The sequence below is a fragment of the Phocoena sinus genome, chromosome 17 (genome assembly GCF_008692025.1).
Source record: "Phocoena sinus isolate mPhoSin1 chromosome 17, mPhoSin1.pri, whole genome shotgun sequence".
Lineage (NCBI taxonomy): Eukaryota > Metazoa > Chordata > Mammalia > Artiodactyla > Phocoenidae > Phocoena > Phocoena sinus.
The window spans coordinates 58,639,954-58,660,338 of NC_045779.1; the positions used below are offsets into that span (position 1 = coordinate 58,639,954).

At 42.2% G+C, this 20,385-nt stretch overlaps 1 protein-coding gene across 1 annotated transcript in view; it reads right to left on the reverse strand.

Moving 5' to 3' along the window:
- EXT1 (exostosin glycosyltransferase 1) overlaps window positions 1–20,385 on the reverse strand; it is a 300,041-nt gene that overhangs the window by 11,122 nt on the left and 268,534 nt on the right. The window contains 4 exon segments of the mRNA XM_032610228.1: window positions 1,295–1,384; window positions 7,266–7,361; window positions 8,624–8,742; window positions 11,157–11,289. Of these exon segments, the coding sequence (XP_032466119.1) occupies window positions 1,295–1,384; window positions 7,266–7,361; window positions 8,624–8,742; window positions 11,157–11,289 (438 nt within the window).

Sequence of the window (20,385 nt, forward strand, 5' to 3'; positions counted from 1 at the left end):
GAGAAAAAACGCAGGCTGGAGCGACCCGTTCCTTGTGTTCCATTGCAGTCATTCTCCTTGAACATTAAGCATCTCTCCCCTTCCCCCCACCGCTGCTTTCTCCTGCCGACTCACACGTGACACAACTGGCTGTGTGCTCACACTTTAATCTGTGCAGCTCGCATCCCTCCAACATCACTCATTCACCACGTATTTATAGAGCTTTGGCTGCATAGAAAGACTTTGACCAAGGTGAGGTGCAGGACATGTTGTCCTGGGGTGATTTTGGTTGCCCTTACACAGAACGTCGGCTGAACTCCATGTGATGGAGACTTGAAGCATCCACGGAATTTGAAGAGACACAGAGACTGCTAGCCCAAGTCACCATGAGTCCTGGCTATGTGGGCAGCGGGCCGTTAGAATCAGACTGCCAACCAGGAAAACGCCTGCTTGGTAAGTGTCGACATTTAAATTGAAAAGAAAATGATTACGAATAAAAAGGAATAAAAGAAGGGGAACAGGATAAGTAGCTAAGTCTCCAAGCTTTTTAGCAGCTACCATGAATAATGTATTTGCGAACTACTACATTTTTGTGTAACTGTCTTTTGTCCCCTCTACGGTTTTAAGTGCGGTTTCAGAGATCAATACTCATTCGAGTTGTAAAAATTGGTTTTCCAGCATAGCTATCTTTCCTCTTCTCTCCCTCCCCCTCACACATTGCTCTGTGCAGTCTTATTTTGGGGCACAAATATCTGAACATCTGAAATAGCAGGGATCTCCATCTCAGCCTTCAAGTGAAACCGTTTGCTCTCGTGTGGGTTGAAGAAAATGCACACTTCCAACCCAGATGGAAAAGCTGCCTTTAGAACCCAGAATAGTGTGTTCCCCAACAGAGTCAACACACGCCCACACAGGCGTTAGAAGAATCAGGAAAGATGGGCTCCCGGAGCGTAGTTTCAAGAAAATGCTGAACAGGTGCCCCTGCCCGCCTCCCCTGGGTCCCTCTGCACACCCGCCTGCACCTGCACTGTTTAAAAACAAACAAACAAACAAAAGGAGGGAGGGGTAAGGTGAGGTGCAGCCTCGCAAATGAGGAACCGATTAGCAGAGGAAACAAGGGGGAAAATGCCCTCATCAGGGCGCCAGGTGGCGGCAAGGTGCTCACAGGAACCGGGTTGATTCAAACCAACTCTGCAGGAAGTTTTGAAAAACGTTTTGGGCTTGGCCAAGGCAAGGGCAAAAGAGGCGCCGGCACCTTGGGATTTGAGGCGACTGCCCGCAAGGCACTCCGCCCCTCCTTGGTGAGGCTGCTTACCTCCGTGGTTGAAAGCACAGTGTCCTCGTCAAGGCTGAGCACGGCGTCTGTGATGATGTTGTCATAGGGCAGAAAACGGCTGCTCATAACCTGGGAGGCGGGGGAAAGCAGGCAGGAGGGAAGGAATTGGGGAAAAGAGAGGTAAATGGACAGTCTTGTTTTCAGGAAAATTTCCCCCATCGTCAACTTCACAAAGGACGCTCCACCACCATGTCACCTCTCGACATAGAAGGCTTCCATTTCCCATCTGTGGAGATTCATTTGGTTCCACCATTACTGGGCACCTACTGTGTACAGACACCTTGCTAGTCGAAGGGAGTACAGAGGTGAGTAAGATACATTCTCTGTCTTGGAGGAGTTCATAGTCTGCAGGGAGACCAAGATGACCAAGAGAACAAGACGTGAATGATCGGTCCTCGTCTGATACGAGAACTGCCAGGAGACCAGAGGATGCAGCAACCAGCTGCTTGGAAGAGCAATGAAAGCCTCAGAGTCACATTGAATCAGGACCTTGACAGCCAGGAATCCACTGGGGATAAACAGAAATGAGGCCTAACAGAAAGAGGGCTCAGTAGATGCAAAGGCACAGAGGGGAGAGCCAGCACTCTGAGGCCAGGGAAGAGTGGATGGACGGAGCAGTGATTCCAAGTGTGGGACACACACCACTGGAAGGCCAGGGCCTTTTAGGAGGTGCAGAGACAAACATTTAAAAATCCTACTCTTTATTAATTTTAGCTCAGAGAAGCAAAAATATATACACATATATATTAGTAGCTATAGCAATAAAAGGTACTAGTAGAATTATTCAAAAATAGTTTCATTAAAGTGAAAAGTAAGCTGATTTAAAGAAAAATACTAAACAATAGAACACGTGGTCCATGGATTTAGGAAAACTGTGAAGGTAGTATAAAGTTTGGGCAACACCAGGAAAAGGCATGGTGAGGTGAGTGTACGTGTGTGTGTGTGTGTGGGGGGGGGTGAGGGTTTAGGGGGTGAGGGGATCAGTCGAAAAATTGAGACCGAAGAGACTACCCTATGACAGTCCCAGCATGAACTTCTGTGTTGAAGTTTCTGTAGAATACCTAATAAGAAGGATGATTTAAGAATAACTAACATTTTTAAAAAACATTTACTCTGTGTCAGGAAATGTTCCACGTTCTTATTTATTTATTTAGGCTGTGCCGGGTCTCAGTTGCAGCATGCAGGATCTTCATTTTGTGACATGCGGGATCTAGTTCCCCGACCAGGGATCGCACCTGGGCCCCCTGTATCGGGAGCGTGGAGTCCTACCCACTGGACCACCAGGGAAGTCCCGGAAGTGTTCCAAGTTCTTTATGTACATCATCTCATTTCATCTGTATAACAAACCCGTTTTATAGGTGAGAAAACTAAGGTACAGAAAGGTTGTGTCTTGCTTAGGATGGACCCACCATCGTACCATCCCAGATGGTGTGATTCTGTAGAGCACCTCAGCCCTATGCTATACCTGTCTCGGGGTTGAAAGGACCTCAAAAGTGAATGTGGGCACACATGGCAATCTCACAGTCACCACTTCCTCTGGAAGGTATGTTAACTGTTGTGCCATCCTCTCTCAATTCCTACGCGGAGACTGAGAGAGGAGACACTTGCCATCAACTTTCAAGGCACAAAGGCCAGGGAATGAAGCAGTTGGATGCTAGAGACAAAGGGAAGAGGGAGGCACTTAGCCCAGCCGCCAAGGCTCACAAATCTAAGGGCCCCTCCCCACACCACCCCAAAGAAGCCCAAGCTATATTTACATCAGGGAGCCAGCTCATCTGCAAGCCTCATCTCAGATTTGGTTTACGTGCCGCAGAAGCTACTGGAGGGCTCACGTCATTAAAGGATGGAAAATGCCCACTAGAACCCATCTGTGGGAGCTCAAGGGATATACCTACACTCCAGGCTCTGCTCCTACCCATCTGCCACCTGGGTCAAGTGTTCTTTTCTCTTTCTCAGTCTTCCAAAATAAAATACAAAAGCGATCAGCGACCCCACATACACAGGGCTAGAAATCTCAGCCTGAAGCAATTCTCCCGACACTGTTTGCATGTCCACTAACTAAGGCAGGAGTTATTAGTTGCCAGCTCAGGGATGCCCTGACCTTTCCCTTGTTAAGCCTACAGGGGAGAGCTGCAGTGACAAGGCCTATAAATTCAAAATAGAATTTTCCAACCAAAGCAGCAAACACATCAATTTTAAACTCAAGGCTAGACATGGAAATTTTAAATGAGGAAGGAGGAGGATATATGACTTCTTTCGCCGTTATGGGCCCAACCACTGGGTTTAAAAGGATCCATTTCCTTTTTCTGAACTTGCTCCATCAATAAGAGTTAAGAGCCCATAAGTCAGCCACTTCTAAACCTAGTGTACAAACTAGAGGCTCTCTTTCAAATACCCTGCCTCAGCTACGTTCCAAAAGTTCAGTGGATTAGCATGAAAGGAGCCAGTGTCCTTACAAAGTCAATCCTGAGGGAGCTGGGTTTTCCTTGTTAGCTCATTTAAGAAATACTAAGCTACCAGGTAACAGCCCAAACCCTTCTAGAATGAACAAACACAACTAGGAAATGACCTAGGTTCAAGAAGTTCCCTGTCTAGTAGGGAAGATAAGAAATGTTCATAAGTAATAATACAAAGCACAATGAGAGGTGACGTTTTTCATGCACCTGCCATGTGCACCCACACTCCTAAGCCCATAATACAAACCATCACTTTACAATGCCCCCCGCCCAGAAGAGGAGCTGACATTTACTGAATCCTGAGTGTAGAACAGGTACAGGGCTGAGCACCTGTAATGCAGTATCTCATTCCATCATCAAAATGGGCCCAAGTCTTAGCCCAGGTGCCCTAGAATACAGAGTCTAAAGCAAGACTTAAGTGCAAATGCTTTACCAGGTGGTGCAGTCCCGACAAGGGAAAAGGAACCACGTGACTGACGGGATTCATTGGCCAAGGTGAAGTCTAGGACTCAACAAATGGCCAGAAGCCCAGACATAAATACGGCTGGGAGAATGCGAGGTATCTTATAAGACACATCTGATAAAGCCTACAAGAAAGGTACTATTATTAGCATCTTCATCTTAGAAATAAAGAAACTGGGACTACTAGCTGGGAGTGAGAGTATAAAATCAATCAATGAGTCTGTGCATAAAAATGCAATACTAACCATAGGAGTCAGAATGGCTCCCAGTCGGTCAGTCAGAATGGATCCTGTTTGAATATCCTGACATATTCAGAGAGAGACTTATCTACCAGAAGGAGATCTAGTCACCCATGGAAGCATAAAAAAACAAAGAATTTCCAAGTGCAAAGTGAAGAGAACCCATCTGAGCACTGTTCAGGGCCTCAGGCATTGGAACTGGGGAGACAGATATATGGGGTTATAGGCAGGAGATTTTTCTGTGCCAGTCCCTTTTGTGAAACCATACCTATTGGTGAGATGAATCCATAAGGGTAAGTAAGACCGATGCCAAGAGGCATGTGATTATTCTCATTATGTGCTTACCAATCAGCTCTCTGATAACCACACTGCTTGACTCCAGTCCTATGGGGGCTGTGACTGTATCTGTCACATTCACCACTGTGTTTCCTCATGTTGCCCAGCACACAGTAGGCAGCCTACACTGGAATTCAATAGATAATGAACGGATCACCTTGTCCACGCATGTGACAGTTACAATTCTCAGTGCAGCCTGTTGAACTGTATGAACTGGCCACTTGTAGCCACCCAAATGATGATTTCAAATGGTGCAACCTAATACCTTGATCGTTCTTATTCTGGCTCAAAGAGGGTTTACTTAGTGTGAGACAGTCTCTCGTGACCTAACTCTCTGGGGACTGATGGAGGAAGTCTCTTAGATGACAATTGCAGTGTCATTTAATAGAGACTAATTTCCTCACAATGGATAAGATCGATAAGAAAGCCACCAGCAGAAGCTTGAGAAAAAAGAATTCACCTCTGGCAGCAAAGAGGAGGGAGCATGTGAACCAGGGCTTAAAGAATATATGGGAATTTCAATAACAGAAATGAACAGCTGAGGAAGGAGGGTCAAGACTTACAGCAAACGGGAAAGACAACACTTAGGGGTAGGAAGGGACACAGTGCTGTTAACTGTGACTGATGAAATCTATAGAGGAAAAGCAATGAGAGAGAAGACTGGGAAGGCCGGCTAAGGCCAGATTATACACGGCCTCTGATGTTAGTTGAAAGCATTAGCAAAAAGACTCCCTCAAGGGCCATGAGATGATTAAGAAGATCATTCCATTCTAGGCAAAATGAACTGGAGAAGGGAAGCAGGGGCCAGCTAGGCAGCCAGCACCCCTGAGAATCTCTGATGGACACCTCAAAACAAAAGTAAGGTGGAAATGTCCTTTTTAAGATAAATGTTACGAAGAACCACTACTCTCAAAAGACACAACTAACTCAGATCAATCAGCTAAGCAACCCTCATGCATCACCACCACCATCACGACCTCATCATCATCTTCATCACGTCCAGAAAGATTACCATTGCCAGGCCCTGAACTTATTTACTCCTCAGAGTACCCCATGTGGTATGTGTTATTATTTCCATTTTGTAGATGAGGAAACTGAGGCTCAGAGAAGGAAGGTATAGTCAGGGTCACACATCTCCTGAAGAGTTAGTATTAGGACCCAATTCAAAATCCTACGGCTGTCACTATGGAAAACAGTATGAAGGTTCCTTAAAAAACTAAAAATACAGCTGCCATATGATCCAGCAATCCCAGTCCTGGGCATATATCCAGATGAAACTATAATTCAAAAAGATACATGCACCTCTATGTTCATAGCAGCACTATTCACAATAGCCAAGACATGGAAAAAACCTAAATGTCCATCAACAGATGAATAGATAAAGATGTGATACACGTGTGCACGCATGTGCGCGCGCACACACACACACACACACACACACACACACACACAATGGGATACTACTCAGCCATTAAAAAGGATGAAATAATGCCATTTGCAGCAATATGGATGGACCTAGAGATTATCATACTAAGTGAAGTCAGTCAGAAAGAGGAAAACAAATACCATGTGATAACACTTACAAGTGGGATCTAAAATATGACACAGGGACTTCCCTGGTGGCGCAGTGGTTAAGAATCCGCCTGCCAGTGCAGGGGACATGGGTTTGATCCCTGGTCCCGGAAGATCCCACATGCCGCGGAGCAACTAAGCCCGTGCGCCACAACTACTGAGCCTGCGCTCTAGAGCCCACGAGCCACAACTACGGAGCCTGTGTGCCACAACTACTGAAGCCTGAGCTCTAGAGCCCATGCTCCACAACAAGAGAGAAGCCACCGCAGTGAGAAGCCTGCACATCGCAACAAAGTGTAGCCCCCACTCGCCGCAACTAGAGAAAGCCCACGCACAGCAATGAAGACCCAACACAACCAAAAATAAATATCTTTTAAAAAGTTTAAAAAAAATGACACAAATGAACTTATCTACAAAACAGAAATAGACTCACAGAAATAGAGAACACACTTGTAGTTGCCAAGAGGGAGGGGGGTAGAGGAGGGAAGGAACGGGAGTTTGGGATTAGCAGATGCAAACTACTATTTATAGGATGGATAAACAATAAGGTCCTACTGTATAGCACAGGGAACTATATTCAATATCCTGTGATAAACCATAATGGAAAAGAATATGAAAAAGAATATATTTATGTATAGTTGAGTCATGTTGCTGTACAGTAGTAATTAAAACAACATTGTAAATCAACTATACTTCAATAAAATTAAAAAAAAAAAGCCTATGGCTGTCAAAGCAGAGGACATTCAGAGACAGGTATGGTTTTAGAAAAACAGTCCAGGCCAGCACTTCCCAGGAGGAAGACGGCTAAGACCAACACCCATGGTGCCCCACTGAAGACACGAAGATTCCACACTGATTCCACAGTGAAGTCCCCTCTGGTCCTACCTTGCTTTCTCCTTCAATCACGATGACAGGCACGGCAGTGGCAGGCCAGCGGTGTTTGGCTGGGAGAGGCTTGTCACAATTCCATAGAACTATGATCTGAAAGGGACAGGGGGTCGTGAGATGGCTTGGTAAGGCTAGATTTACATAGGCCTCCAACCCCAAGTTTCTTCTTACAGACAGAAAGAGAGGAAACGGGGATATAAGCAAGGCAGGATGGCAGACTTCAAAACTGAATTTAAAGTGAGTCCACTCCCCTCTGTACACCCGAAACTAACACAACATTGTAAATCAACTATCCTCCAATAAAAATTAAAAAAACAAAAGTGAGTCCACTCCTACACAACCCTTAGAACCCGATCACTCTAACAACCAAAGAGAGGGGACAAAAAGAGTAACCTAAGGAAAACTGTGTCAAGGCAGTAGGACAAAGCTGGGGAGGAAAGAAGTCATTTCAGGGTTGCTGGTTTTTAACAAAGTGTTTTTCTGAATTCTGATGTCTTATGATGACGAGTAAGATAACAACGCTGATCCCATTGAATAAAAACGCACACTGAATGTCTGCGATGCATTCACGCTACACCAGGCAACATGGGAGAAAGGAGAGAATTCAAGATAGGACTGGCGTGAGCTCATGTTCCGGATTCTCCAGGATGGTTGCTGATTTCCTGTGATCCTGTTATTTCCAATAAAAACGTTTAGCTCCGAAATGCATACTTCCACGTGATTCCATTCTTTTGTCGTGTGTAAACCTTCTTGTGTAATTTACAATTCAGAAAAACCACCGTTAAGAGTAGGAGAGCGATACTAATTTGGAAAACATGATTACCATAGGTATCATCTTCCTTTCCCAATTTCATAATTAGTCACGGTGGCCGTGAAAGAAAAGTTGAAGCCTCCTGACACCAACAAATTGGTTTCTGCTGTGGAATGTGAGTTTTCTGGGTCCTCTCAGTGGCCTTTCTGATGTTCCTTTATCACTCTGACACGTAAGAATGAGAGAATGTGCCTATGTATTCTTTAAAGAGTGTATTGGTATATATCAGGCTGGCCAAAAAGTTCGCTCAGGTCTTTCCGAAAGATGTTAGAAGAACCCGAATGAACTTTTGGGCCAACCCAATATTTAACTCTACCCCAGGGCCAAGATCTCTTTGTAACCCACCCCTTACCTGGACCAGATTTCACTTCCAAGAACCTCTAAGCTGATGAAAAGGGCGCAACGAGGTGTGACAAAGGAAAGGGGAGCAACGGGGCCCGACGTGGGGAGCACAGCATGTAGCCGAGAAGGCACAGGGAAGGCTGGGGGGCTCTGGTCCACTGAGAAGGAGGGCGCAGGCGCCGTGGTCAACACGGCCACTCACCTGAGCACAGTACTGGGATTTGGCGGCAGCCACGAGGAGTTTCAACACTGGCTGGGACTGAGAGACCAGGGGGGTCACCGCGTGGATGACTGCAGTGAATTTGGAGGGGGGCTTTAAACCTGAAACAGAAAGGGCAGGGAGGCCTAATGAAGCACTGAAAAACAAGACTTAGAAAATTAGTCCTCTCTGCTCTGCCTCGCCCTGGAGCTAATGTTCCCTTCTAGTGTATTTTCCCTGTGCCTCTCGTGTCCTGACAGAACAAAAACAAGGTGAAAAGCTGCTAGTTAAGGGCTATGCTGCCCGAGTCTAGGGACCTGGATGATTGGCGGTTCAATGCCCATTTCCAGATTCTTCCTTTGACAGTCATTTCCTTCCTCCCTCGGGGAGGCATCTTTGATCTCCCTTCTGTTTTCTAGGCACCCAAAGTCTAATTATGCACACACACCACTACTCACCACTCTCTACCCAAGAAAGGATCTAACTCCAGTCACTTCCGTCTTAGGATGGATTTTTGTAAATGTGCTCTCTCTTCCAGGATATGTGCATGTGTCTTACTCTTAATTATGTAGTTAAGGGGTTTTTGCCTGTTTGATACTATTTCAGATAATAACCAGCAAGTGGTAAAGGTTAAAAGAACAACATCCAGAGCACGAGTGTCTATGTCTGAAGCTCAGTTCCACCAGAGTGGTGGTGGGATCTTGGAAAAATTACTTAACCCTCTGTGCTTCCACAGCTGTGAAATGGGGCTGATAGCCACAGTATCAAAGTTACGGAGTTGTTATGAGAATTAAATTAAATGAGTTAATGCAGACAGAGCACTTAGAACAGGACCTGCAGACAGCAAGTACTCAGCATGAGCTTACCGCTATCATAATCACCATCATCACTATTTCAGAGTAGAAGCTGCTCTACTCCCAAGAATCTCTTCTTTGTGTACCAGTGACACAGCTGAGAGGAAAAGTATGTGGTCCAGACCTCTGCCAACTGTGCGCTCTAAGGCCCGAGGTGGAAAGGTACTATAAATGTACAAAATAACAACTTCCACCAAAGAGAAAGCAGTGAGATGGCTTCTCCCGCAAAATGAGTTTTTCCATGAGAACCCACTAAGAAATTGGAGACAGGTTAAAAAGGCTCCTTGAGGGCTTCCCTGGTGGCGCAGTGGTTGGGAGTCCGCCTGCCGATGCAGGGGACGTGGGTTCGTGCCCCGGTCCGGGAAGATCCCACATGCCACGGAGCGGCTGGGCCCGTGAGCCATGGCCGCTGAGCCTGCGCGTCCAGAGCCTGTGCTCCGCAACGGGAGACGCCACAACAGTGAGAGGCCCGCGTACCACAAAAAAAAAAAAAAAAAGGCTCCTAAAACTTCATTAGTTTAGAGCCACTAATTTCACATTTTAGTAGTTCAAATATGAACAAGACAGTGCAGGGACATTCAACTTAAGCTTTGGTAGTGACTGGATAAAGGCAAGAATCAGACTATATATATCTCAAAGGATTATACGAACGTTTTGCAGGGCAAATTATACCATCCGACTAGTACTTTAATTGCATGTTAGAAAGAAGCTAGCTTTCCCACTATCTAGATACACATTCAAGGCTTTGCCAAGTAAGAAGAATAAATATGATGGAGGGGGTTCCCTTTTTTAACAGTGAGGACAAGTCAGTGCTTTAAGACTTTCCTCTAACAGTTTAAGAAGCATCAATTACATACTTCTAATGTGCTAACTCTGCTAACTCCACACAAAAATCTGGAGTCTTTTTGCCATATCGACTTGAAAGATGCTTTATTATCCCAGGGTTTCTCAAATTTGGAACTATGAATGAGGAGAAGTGTCCAAGATGTTACTAACACTAGAGCGAACGGGGCTCCAAAGACGTATACGTCTATGGCGGTTACAGCCTTTTGTAAAGCTTCGTCCCTCTGCCGGTTCCCTTCTCCCCGTTATGACTAGACTAAAAGCTGCTTGAGAACAGAGCTTGTATCTATCTCCTTTGACTTTTTATTTCTACCACCTAGCATTGCATTAACATGGCAAAGAAGATGAGCACAATAAACGTTGAATGAAGTGAATAAGTTTCTCCCCTATCATATATTCTTAAATCTTTTTCCTTTCCGTTTATTAGTTTGGATTTTCTTTGGTCTGAGACAGAGAAGTTGGGATTGTGGAGAAAAACAAAAAGTAGGGAGAGCTCTCCTAACTCCATTTTATATAAGATGAGACTTAAAATTATAGTGAACCCATTGTCATGTTCAAAATGATCTGTAATTTGGGAAGCCTATTTCTCAAAAAGAAATGACTCTGCTAAATGTAAAGTACAGCGGCTCAGGTAAGAAAGGAGTTTCTCACTTTGCAATGCTCTGCTGGATTTATAATTCTTGACCTTGATACACCGTTTAGGACAGGGCTCTAGAAAGCAGTCTCCAACACAGGATGTTGCAAAGACACCGCAGTGGAATCGAAAAATCAAGGGACTTTAGTTCTGAATGACACCTGGCAGGTACACCAGAATAACTCCCTGGAAGGCACTCACTTACCTAAATTAGCATAGTAGTAAGGGAAATCTCCCAGATAAGATGAATACTGTGGTAGGACGAACAATCCTCCAGGATGTTTGTTCCATATTAAACTGTTACGGGATATGTGCTTGAATATTCTGTCCTGAATAATCTAGAAAATGAAAACATGGCACATGGTGAGAGGAGACTGACGGTATCAGACGAGGAACACAGTCAATCAAAATTTGAGGGCTGATGGCACTCAAAGTAGTGAGTCTCCTCCCCCACCCCCAACCTGATTCTTCACTGATTCTCTGACACAGAGTGACAGAGCAATGGAAAAGAGTGAGAGAGACAGACAGAGAGAGAGAGAGAGAGAGAGAGAGAGAGAGAGAGAGATGAATAATGGCCAATCCAATTTCCTAATTAAACTGCAGTTTCACCATAAATTCTATCTTGTCTTTCTATAATAATAAGTCCACACCCATGTCAAATTAGAGTGTGTAGAAGAGTTTCCCTGATGGCTGAGATCTAGCAGTGCTTCCAGATCCACAACAGGAAGATCTGTTCTCAGGGCACAGCGATGTCCATATAGAGACTGAGCTGGGAGCATATGGAATCCCGAAGCAGCTGAGGTTTTGATCTGTTCCTTTAATTCAGGAGGCAGATTTATTTGCTTGACATATCTCATTGTCCTTTCAAATTCAAGTATAGGACTTTGGGGTACTAGTTAGCTGAAGTTTTTCTACTTTTCATCTCAAAAAGTAGTGACTTAACAATTGCTCAAAACATCCTACATAACAGGACAAGAACCATGGCATATGGAGAATAATGATAGCCAAGCTAGTTCATTAGTTTCTTTGGACTTGAAGACCTTGCAGATCATTAAATTCTACATTTAGAGTCAAACATTCTCCCATCCCGAATCATTTGTCAGATGAATGCGATTAGTCCACTTTACAGTGGACTTTCAAACTCTTGTAATTATACCATCCACTCATTAAGATATGAGTTGGCAAATAATTAACTTGATACAGAATTTCATGTTTTCAGCAGTTTTTTTGTACTTTAAAAAGAAAAAAAGCCTGGCATATATCTTTAGAGATTTAAGACCTAAATCATCATTTTCCAGGTCCCCATTTAATGCAATGTGATTTTAAGTACAGACCATTTTAAATGGAGTTGTATTATTTGCTAAGGTTATTACCACCCTCATCTCATCCCACATGGTGACTACACAAGTAATAAAATCAGCTGCATTTATCTTTGCAAACCTGATTGTGTTTATATTTCTTAATGAGAGAGAAGGAAGCAAGGAGGAAATTTAGAAGAACTCAAATATCTCTGTTCAATGATTTCTGCATTTTCTCTTTTCCCCAGATCAAAACTGCTCATTTTATATGGATTGGCAGAGGTTTCTAATTTGGGGAAGATTTTAGGAACCTTGCTCAAGCGTTAATGTTTGTGCTTTGTGGTTCAACAGAGATGTGTTAAAATGCTATTGTCTAGGCATTAATTGTAAGAAAATCGTCATGGTTGTGCAGGGTTTTTACATGGCTAGCAACTTCACTTTGTACACCATTTATTCCAGTTTTTAATTATTTGTACCTTCCAATTCTACTGTCTACTTATTTTCCTTTATAGGTTTCCATTTAGAACCTCCCTTTTTTTGCTTTCCAAATTCATGTCCCTTCTAGCATGTGGCTGCTTAAATAAGTTTGGATATCAAGACACAGAAAACATTGACAATGGATGGTGTCATAAATCCGACTTACATACAAGTGACATGGAAGTCAGAGATGTCACAAATTGGGTCCCTATTCACTTTGGGTCTCTGGGTGGTGTGATTCTCAATGTCACTGACTCTTTTTGATTCAGTATCACAACATTGTCATCTTTTTGAAGTCAAGGATATAAGTTATAGTATTCCTCGGAAGTTTCAAAAAGCATTTTATATTCTCTTCAAACAGGGTGATATCAGCAAAGGTATAAGAGCAATAGCAAATGTGGAATTTAACTCAGGTCAAGCAATTTGCCACCTTTATGACTTACTATCCTCATATGTAACAAGCAGTAAATTATCACATTAATTATAACAACGTTTCAGAATCTGTTAGGAAAAGTTGCCTAAATCTTCATACTTAAGACTTGATTTTTTTTAGAAATCTCATTCCTGTGTTCATTTTCTAGGCATGGATTTTTCCATTTCTATTTTTACACAGCTATACTATCACAGATATTATATATTATAGATCTTTCCATATTATTCATAGCATTCATGGTTTACTTATCCTAAATGTCCAACAATAGTGCAATTATTTCCATGCAAAGCAATGAACATATTTATAAGTTAAAACTTTCCACGTTTAGGACTGATGCTTTAGGATTTTGTCAAAGGGTATGAACACTTTAAAGGCTGTTCATACGTATTACCAAATGTCTTTCTGAAATGTTGATATCAACCTGCCTTACCAAAAGACTGACAGAGTATGGATCTCATTTCACCAAACAGAAAGGTCATTTTGTCCCTCTCCTAATGTCCAATTCTCCCTATTGCTACAATGGACAGCTCCTAGGAGCCTTTCAGGGCCCTTAGTACTCACTCTCAAACGCTGTGAATGAAGACACCATATTGAAACGTTGGACACTATAAAGAAAATCAACACATACATACACGCAAACACAGGCACAAAAAGTTTACACAAAAGTTTTTTCCTTACAGCCCCAAATGGCACCCTCAATAAGGATGATATTTCTTATTAACATGAATTCAAAGGGAAGAATGACAGGCTCCTTATTTTTCATTTTTATGTGCCATCTATTTTTAAAATAATGGACAATTGATTATAGGTTCCAGTCATTCTAGGTGGCCTTGACTCTGTCTCTTTTTTTTTTTTTTTTTTTTGCAGTACGCGGGCCTCTCACTGTTGTGGCCTCTCCCGCTGCGGAGCACAGGCTCCGGACGTGCAGGCTCAGCGGCCATGGCTCACGGGCCCAGCCGCTCCACGGCATGTGGGATCCTCCCGGATCGGGGCATGAACCCGTGTCCCCTGCATCGGCAGGCGGACTCTCAACCACTGCGCCACCAGGGAAGCCCTGACTCTGTCTTTTGACTAATACAATGTTGCCTAATACACGCAGTGCCACCATATGCCACCTCATTCCAAACCAAAGCAAAATCTCCTATTTCTATTCTCTCACTGATTTTAGACTTTCCTTACACAACGGCATCAATAATACTATGGTCTGAATGTGCATATGGTTAGACAAGTGAAGAGAGAAACAGAGAACCCTTCATAAAACAGCACTTACAATTGTGTTTCCAAGCTACTGTGAGCTGTTTTCGTATGTCATTACCATCGCATGCCATGTTCTTTTCCTCAGCCTGATTCTGACCGAGCTCCTAAGGTTCAATCCTTAGTGCCAGGTTACTGTTGTGCAGTATTCCGACAAATAATGGAATCCAAGAACACTGTCTTTGCAGTATTTGATCATTGTCTCTATCATTACTTCTCAATTTGCACCCAAAAATGAGCTCCAAAGAGCCTAGCTCTTACTAAAGAGCCCCTTAATTCCAAGGTGCAGAATTAGGAAGTTTCAAGCAGACTAGAAATACTAGGCAAATCCCAAGCAGGAGAGAGTGCAGCACGGTTGAATGTACTAACAACTTGACCCTGGCGTTGGAAAGAAAGATGAGGTGTCCTGTTTCCAACGGTATCTAAGCACTACCTACAGCTCTAAGGCTCATAATCACCAAAGAGCAAGTAATTCCCTTCCCGTGACTCAGAATACAGCACGTAAGGAGAAAGAGTTTCCGGGTAGAGCATCCCCAAAGCAAGGGATCTTCAAATGTACGCTGTCCAAGGGTAATGCTGCATTACCCTGACCATAGGCACTCCAGCAGGAACTGAAGGACATATTATCTCAAGTAGGAATTTTTGATTTGTGATAGTTAAATCGTTCTTATGAACATATTGGCTGTTTATCTGGGTATGTGGATGGCATTTTCTGGTATTTTTCTCTGCTTTTCTGTTTACATTGGATCCTGGGGTAATCTAAGCTCTGGATTAAAAAGGGAAACTGAATGGTATCTCTCATGCAATTCAGTTGAGAGGTCAAATTGTTAAAATCCAATTTTGGAACTATATGAGGAGTTTTTGTCAGTTGCAATAAATTTGAATGAAGTACATGGTTAGAGTTTTCTAAAAACAACTGTGCTCCAGGCCGCATGGGTCCTTGGGGGCATAGGAGGGCGTTTGCCCTGCCCACTCGGGCCTGGGGAGCCTGCTGAGCTCCCAGGCTGGTCCCCTGCCCTCCAAGTTCCCCCCTCCATCCAGCCACATTGGTCCTGGGGGCATAGGAGGGAGGCCAGGGGAGATCAGGAGAGGTAGGCCGGAGGGGCTCTCTGGGACCGGAGGAAGCAGGATGAGGAGAGGAGGGCATTTGCCCCAACCACTCAAGCTCAGGAAGCCTGCTGGGCTCCCAGGTGAGGTCCCCCATCCTCTGAGACCAGAGTGGGGGGCATAGCTGGGTCCCTTCTGTTCCTTCAGCCTAAGCCCGACTTCCCACAGGCCCCAGGGCCTTTTCCAGCCCTGTGGGTCCTGAGCATTGGCCCCGCCCACTGCCCAAACCTCACCGTTGCTTAGGCCCCACCCTGCACAGCCAAGGCCTCCCCGGACTTTTTTTCCCCCTCCTCTTCTTTTTCACTATTATGGTACTGCTGTACCTGCCGGTTGTTGATTCACCTATATTTTTATTTTCATATTCTTTCTAACATATCTGTTAGTTTCCTAGTCTAATCTTATTTTTTACTTTGTTATGTTCTCTCTCTTTTTTTTTTTTTTTGCCACCCCACATGGCTTGTGGGATCTTGGTTCACAAGAAGGGGATTGGGCCGAAGCTCCTGCGGTGGGAGCTCTGAGTCCGAACCACTGGACTAACAGAGAACCTCAGACCCCAGGGAGTATTCATCGGACTGAGGTCTCACAGAGGTCCTCATCTCAGCACCAAGACCCAGCTCTACCCAATAGCCTACAAACTCCAGTGTTGGAATCCACAGGCCAAACAACCAATAAGACAGGAACACAATCCCACTCAAAAAATAAAGAGAGAGAGAGGGAGGGCAAAAAATTATGTCACAGATGAAGGAGCAAGGTAAAAACCTACAAGACCAAATAAATGAAGAGGAAATAGGCAATCTACCTGAAAAAGACTCCAGAGTAATGATAGTAAAGATGATAAGGATCTCGGAAATAGAATGGAGGCATGGATTGAGAAAATACAAGAAATGTTTAACAAAGATCTAGAAGAACTAAAGAACAAACAAACAGAGATGAACAACACCATAACTGAAATGAAAAATACACTAGAAGGAAACAATAACAGAATAACTGCGGCAGAACAAGTAAGTGAGCTGGAAGATAAAATGGTGGAAATAACTGCCAAGGAACAGAATAAAGAAAAAAGAATGAAAAGAATTGAAGAAAATCTCAGAGACATCTGGGACAATGCTAAAAGCACCAACTTTCAAATTATAGGGGCCCCAGAAGAAGAGAAAAAGAAAGGGTCTGAGAAAATATTTGAAGAGATTATAGTCAAAAACTTCCCTAACATGGGAAAGGAAATAGTCACCCAAGTCCAGGAAGCACAGAGAGTCCCATACAGGATAACCCTAGGAAAAATACACCAAGACACATATTAATCAAACTAACAAAAATTAAATTTAAAGAAAAAATATTAAAAGCAGCAAGGGAAAAACAAAAAATAACATACAAAGGAATCCCCATAAGGTTATCAGCTGATTTTTCAGCAGAAACTTGGCAGGCCAGAAGGGAGTGGCAGGATATACTTAAAGTGATGAAGGGGAAGAAACTACAACCAAGATTACTCTACCCAGCAAGGATCTCATTCAGACTCGACAGAGAACTTAAAAGCTTTTCAGACAAGCAAAAGCTAAGAGAATTCAGCACCACTAAACCAGCTTTACAACAAATGCTAAAGACACTTCTCTACGTGGGAAACACAAGAGAAGAAGACCCACAAAAACAAACCCAAAACAATTAAGAAAATGGTAATAGGAACATACATATCGATAATAATCTTGAATGCAAATAGATTAAATGCCCTAACCAAAAGACACATACTGAATGGATACAAAAACAAGACCCATATATATGCTGTCTACAAGAGACCCACTTCAGACCTAGGGACACATACAGACTGAAAGTGAAGGGATGGAAAAAGATATTCCATGTAAATGGAAACCAAAAGAAAGCTGGAGTAGCAATTCTCGTATCAGATAAAATAGACTTTAAAATAAAGATTGTTACAAGTGATAAGGAGGGACACTACACAGTGATCAAGGGATCAATCCAAGAAGAAGATATAACAATTATAAATGTTTATGCACCCAACATAGGAGCACCTCAATACATAAGGCAAATGCTAACAACCATGAAAGGAGAAATCAACAGTAACAGTAATAGTAGGGGACTTTAACACCCCACTTACACCAATAGACAGATCATCCAAACAGAAAATAAATACGGAAACACATACTTTAAGTGACATAATAGAACAGATAGATTTAACTGATATTTACAGAATTTCCACCCCAAAGTGGCAGAATACACTTTCTTCTCAAATGCACACGGAACATTCTCCAGGATACATCACATCTTGGGTCACACATCAAGCCTTGGAAAATTTAAGAAAATTGAAATCATATCAAGCATCTTCTCTGACCACAACACTATGAGACTGGAAATCAATTACAGGAAAAAAAAACTGTAAAAAACACAAATACGTGGAGGCTAAACAGTGCACTACTAAATAATCAAGAGATCACTGAAGAAATCAAAGAAGAAATTAAAAAATACCTAGAAACAAATGAAAATACGACGACCCAAACCTATGGGACGCAGCAAAAGCAGTTCTAAGAGGGAAGTTTATAACAATTCAATCTCACCTCAAGAAACAAAAAAAATCTCAAATAAACAATCTAATCCTACACTTAAAGCAACTAGAGAAAGAAGAACAAAGAAAACCCAAAGTCAGTATAAAGAAAGAAATTATAAAGCTCAGAGCAGAAATAAATGAAATAGAAATGAAGAAAACAATAGCAAAAATCAATAAAACTAAAAGCTGGTTCTTTGAGAAGATAAAAAATATTGATAAACCCTTAGCCAGACTCACCAAGAAAAAAAGAGAGAGGATGCAAATCAATAAAGTTAGATATGAAAAAGGAGAAACTGCAACTGACACCACATAAATACAAAGGATTATAAGAGACTACAAACAACTATATGCCAATAAAATGGACAACCAGGAAGAAATGGACAAATTCTTAGAAACGTACGATTTTCCAAGACTGAACCAGGAAGAATCAGAAAATATAAACAGAACTATCACAAGTAATGAAATTGAAACCGTAATTTAAAATCTTCCAACAAACAAAAGTCCAGGACCAGATGGTTTCACAGGAAAATTCTATCAAACATTTAGAGAAGAGCTAACACCAATCCTTCTCAAACTCTTCCAAAAAATTGCAGAGGGAGAAACACTCCCAAATTCATTCTACGAAGCCACCATCATCCTGATACCAAAACCAGAAAAAGATATAACAAAAAAAGAAAATTACAGACCAATATCACTGATTAACATAGATGCAAAAATCCTGAACAAAATACCAGCAAACAGAATCCAACAACACAGTAAAAGGATCATACACCATGATCAAGTGGGATTTATTCCAAGGATTCTTCAATATACACAAATCAATCAATGTGATACACATTAATAAATTAAGGTATAAAAACCATATGATCATCTCAATAGATGCAGAGAAAGCTTCTGACATAATTCACCACCCATTTATGATAAAAACTCTCCAGAAAACGGGCATATAGGGAACCTACCTCAACATAATAAAGGCCATATATGACAAACCCACAGCAAGCATCATACAGAATGGTGAAAAACTGAAAACATTTCTGCTAACATCAGGAACAAGACAAGGATGACCACTCTCGCCACTATTATTCAACATAGTTTTGGAAGTTTTAGCCACAGCAATCAGAGAAGAAAAGGAAATAAAAGGAATCCAAATCGGAAAAGAAGAAGTAAAGCTGTCACTGTTTGCAGATGACATGATACTATACACAGAGAATCCTAAAGATGCCACCAGAAAAATACTAGAGCTAATCAATGAATTTGGTAAAGTTGCAGGATGTAAAATTAATGCACAGGAATCTCTTGCATTCCTATACACTAATGATAAAAAATCTGAAAAAGAAATTAAGGAAACATTCCCATTTACCATTGCAACAAAAAGAATAAAATACCTAGGAATAACCTACCTAGGGAGACAAAAGACCTGTATGCAGAAAACTATAAGACACTGATGAAAGAAATTAAAGATGATACAAACAGATGGAGAGATATACCATTTTCTTGGATTGGAAGAATCAACATTGTGAAAATGATGATACTACCCAAAGCAATCTACAGATTCAATGCAATCCCTATCAAACTACCAATGGAATTTTTTTTACAGAACTAGAACAAAAAAATCTTAAAATTTGTATGGAGACAAAAAAGACCCCACATAGCCAAAGCAGTGTTGAGGAAAAAAAACGGAGCTGGAGGAATCAGACTCCCTGAGTTCAGACTATACTACAAAGCTACAGTAATCAAGACAATATGGTACTGGAACAAAAACAGAAATATAGATCAATGGAACAGGATAGAAAGCCCAGAGATAAACCCACACACCTATGGTCAACTAATCTATGACAAAGGAGGAAAGGATATACAATGGAAAAAAGACAGCCTCTTCAATAAATGTTGCTGGGAAAACTGGACAGCTACATGTAAAAGAATGAAATTAAAACACTCCCTAACACCATACACAAAAATAAACTCAAAATGGATTAGAGACGTAATGTAAGACTGGACACTATAAAACTCTTAGAGGAAAATATAGGAAGAACACTCTTTGACATAAATCACAGCAAGATCTTTTTTGATCCACCACCTAGAGTAAATAAAATAAAAACAAAAATAAATAAATGGGACCTAATGAAACTTAAAAGCTTTTGCAAAGCAAAGGAAACTACAAACAAGACAAAAATACAACCCTCAGAATGGGAGAAAATACTTGCAAACGAATCAACGGACAAAGGATTAATCTCTAAAATATATAAGCAGCTCATGCGGCTGAATATTAAAAAAAAACAAACAACCCAATCATAAATGGGCTGGAGACCTA